General features: G+C 59.9%; 1 protein-coding gene across 1 annotated transcript; it reads left to right on the top strand.

The window, feature by feature from the left end:
• Positions 1–1,027: 1,027 nt before the first annotated feature.
• On the top strand, positions 1,028–2,161 carry ACTRT2 (actin related protein T2; the record flags this gene model as incomplete). Its single annotated transcript, XM_081055855.1, has 1 exon — positions 1,028–2,161. The coding sequence occupies one exon, from the start codon at positions 1,028–1,030 to the stop codon at positions 2,159–2,161; it is 1,134 nt and encodes a 377-aa protein (XP_080911981.1).
• Positions 2,162–2,512: the final 351 nt, after the last annotated feature.

The raw sequence follows: 2,512 nt of genomic DNA, 5'->3' as shown, positions 1-2,512 counted from the left end.
CCTGGTTCTCTGGCGGCTGGAGAGCGGCTCCTCAGCCAGCCCTCGCCATCTTCCTGGCCTTGATGACCTGGTCATTTCTGACTGTGCTTCAGTGGGCTGCGCTGACTGTGTGACAGGCCACAGGCAGAGATGTCCCAGGCTGGAATCAGGGCTGCCCCTCATGAGAGCTCTCCCCCACCCCCTTCTCACAGGCTACTGCTACTGCATTCCCAACCCCATGGACCAGCGGATGTTGCTCTGTGACACACCTCCCAGGGCTTCAGAGAGCAGTGAGGGACCCTGACTTCAAGCCAGAGTAGGGACATGCACTCTTGGAGAGAGAACCAGCAGGCCCAGGTGGCTTTGCTTAGTATCCACCTGTGGGACAGAGAGCCCGGGCTGGTGGGGTAACAGGAAGATAATCCCCAAGGACTTCCTGGAGGAGTCTGAATTAAAGAGAACACTCCAAACGCCTGCTGTGAGGAGGCTGTGGACATCACCCCTCCAACCTGGACCTGGGCCTGGCGTGTGGTCACTCCTCAGCAAAGAAAGTATGTTTTTGTCACCCTGCCAACAGCAGCTCAGTTGGCCCAAGACACTGGTTCTCTGGGTAGGCCCAGGCTGAGATGCTTCGCTTGGTTCTAAGACTTGGCCTCAGGTCCCCAGGCTATTGTAACACCCCTGGGTACGGCCGGCCTTCTCTGTTTGGTGTCTGACCAGGTGGAGAGTGCCAGGGGCTCCGAGCCCCCACCCCCTACAGACCCTTTGGTGCCGGCTGAGGACAATTGTTGCCTTGGCTGGATTGTTACCTAAGGGGCTGTCATCCCTGAAAAGGCCTCAGCAGCCTGGGCCAGTGAAAGGAGAGCTGGTCTGTGGGCGAGGATGGAGGGCTCTCGGGGACCCGCCATGTGTTAGCCTGCCTGGAAGACGCCCCGACGACTGTGGAATCCTGTGCCCCTACGACTTCTAGAGGGGCCTCTTGTGTCACAAAGCAGCCGAGCGGCTTCTGTCTTTATTTTGCTGAGGCACAGAAGGGGACGCTGCAGGCATGTCTAACCCACACGTGTTAGAGTCTCCCGCCGTGATTTTTGACAATGGGTCTGGGCTCTGCAAAGCAGGCCTGTCCGGAGAGATCGGCCCTCGCCATGTCATCAGCGCCATCGTGGGACACCCGAAATTCAAGATGCCTTTAGCAGGACCCAATCAGAAGACGTACTTTGTGGGGGAAGAGGCCCTGCACAAGCACGAGGGCTTACACCTGCACCACCCCATCGAGCGAGGCCTGGTCACGGGCTGGGACGACATGGAGAAGCTTTGGAAGCACCTCTTCGAGTGGGAGCTGGGCGTGAAAGCCAGCGAACGGCCGGTGCTCATGACCGAGCCCTCCCTGAACCCCAGGGAGGCCCGAGAGAGGACGGCCGAGGTGATGTTTGAGAAGTTCCACGTACCCGCCTTCTACCTATCGGACCAGGCCGTGCTGGCCCTCTACGCCTCGGCCTGCGTCACGGGCCTGGTAGTGGACAGCGGGGAGGGGGTCACTTGCACTGTCCCCATCTTCGAGGGATACTCCCTGCCCCATGCGGTCACCAAGCTCTATGTGGCGGGGATGGACATCACAGAGCACCTCATGCGGCTGCTGCTGGCTAGCGGGCGGACCTTCCAGTGTGCCCTGGACAAAACCCTGGTGAACGACATTAAGGAGAAGCTGTGCTACGTGGCCCTGGAGCCCGAGAAGGAGCTGTCCCAGAGGCCCGAGGAGGTCCTGAGAGAGTACAGGCTGCCAGACGGGAGCATCATCCACATTGGGGACCAGCTGTACCAGGCGCCCGAGGTCCTGTTCACGCCCGACCAGCTGGGCGTCCAGAACCCAGGCCTCTCCAAAATGGTTGCCTGCAGCGTCACCAAGTGTGACGCCGACATCCAGAAGACGCTTTACGGGGAGATTGTGCTGTCCGGGGGCACCACTCTGTTCCAGGGGCTCGACGACCGGCTGCTGAAGGACCTGGAGCAGCTGGCTTCCAAAGGGACGCCCATCAAGATCACGGCGCCCCCCGACAGGTGGTTCTCCACATGGATCGGCGCCTCCGTTGTCACGTCCCTGAGCAGCTTCAAACAGATGTGGGTCACCTCTGCAGACTTCAAGGAGTTTGGCACGTCCGTGGTCCAGAGAAGATGCTTCTGAGGGCCCCGCACACAGGGCGGTCCCTGGGACCAGGAGCTCACCCCTCGGCATTGGCAGGGTGTTGAATAAAAGGCAGATGGTGCAGCTTGGTCACATCAGGCTCATTCTTTCTCGGTGGTGCCAGAACAAGTTCTGACCCTGGTGGTGAATCTCTGTGCAGTCGCTCTGTCCCCCACCCCTTTGCCTTCTCCTGAGAAAGCCCTGGGTTATGAGTTGAGGCTGTGTCCGTCTGCAGCATTTGGACCAAAAGCAGGGGCCCGGGCCTCATGCTCGAGTCGGCAGGAGTCTGGAGTCTGCATTTTAAACACATGGTGTAGGTGGATCTGAGAGCGAGTCAGGAAGGGGTGGCAG

This window comes from Rhinolophus hipposideros (assembly GCF_964194185.1).
Source record: "Rhinolophus hipposideros genome assembly, chromosome: 8".
Classification (NCBI taxonomy): domain Eukaryota; kingdom Metazoa; phylum Chordata; class Mammalia; order Chiroptera; family Rhinolophidae; genus Rhinolophus; species Rhinolophus hipposideros.
This window is presented reverse-complemented; position numbering and strand designations above follow the sequence as displayed.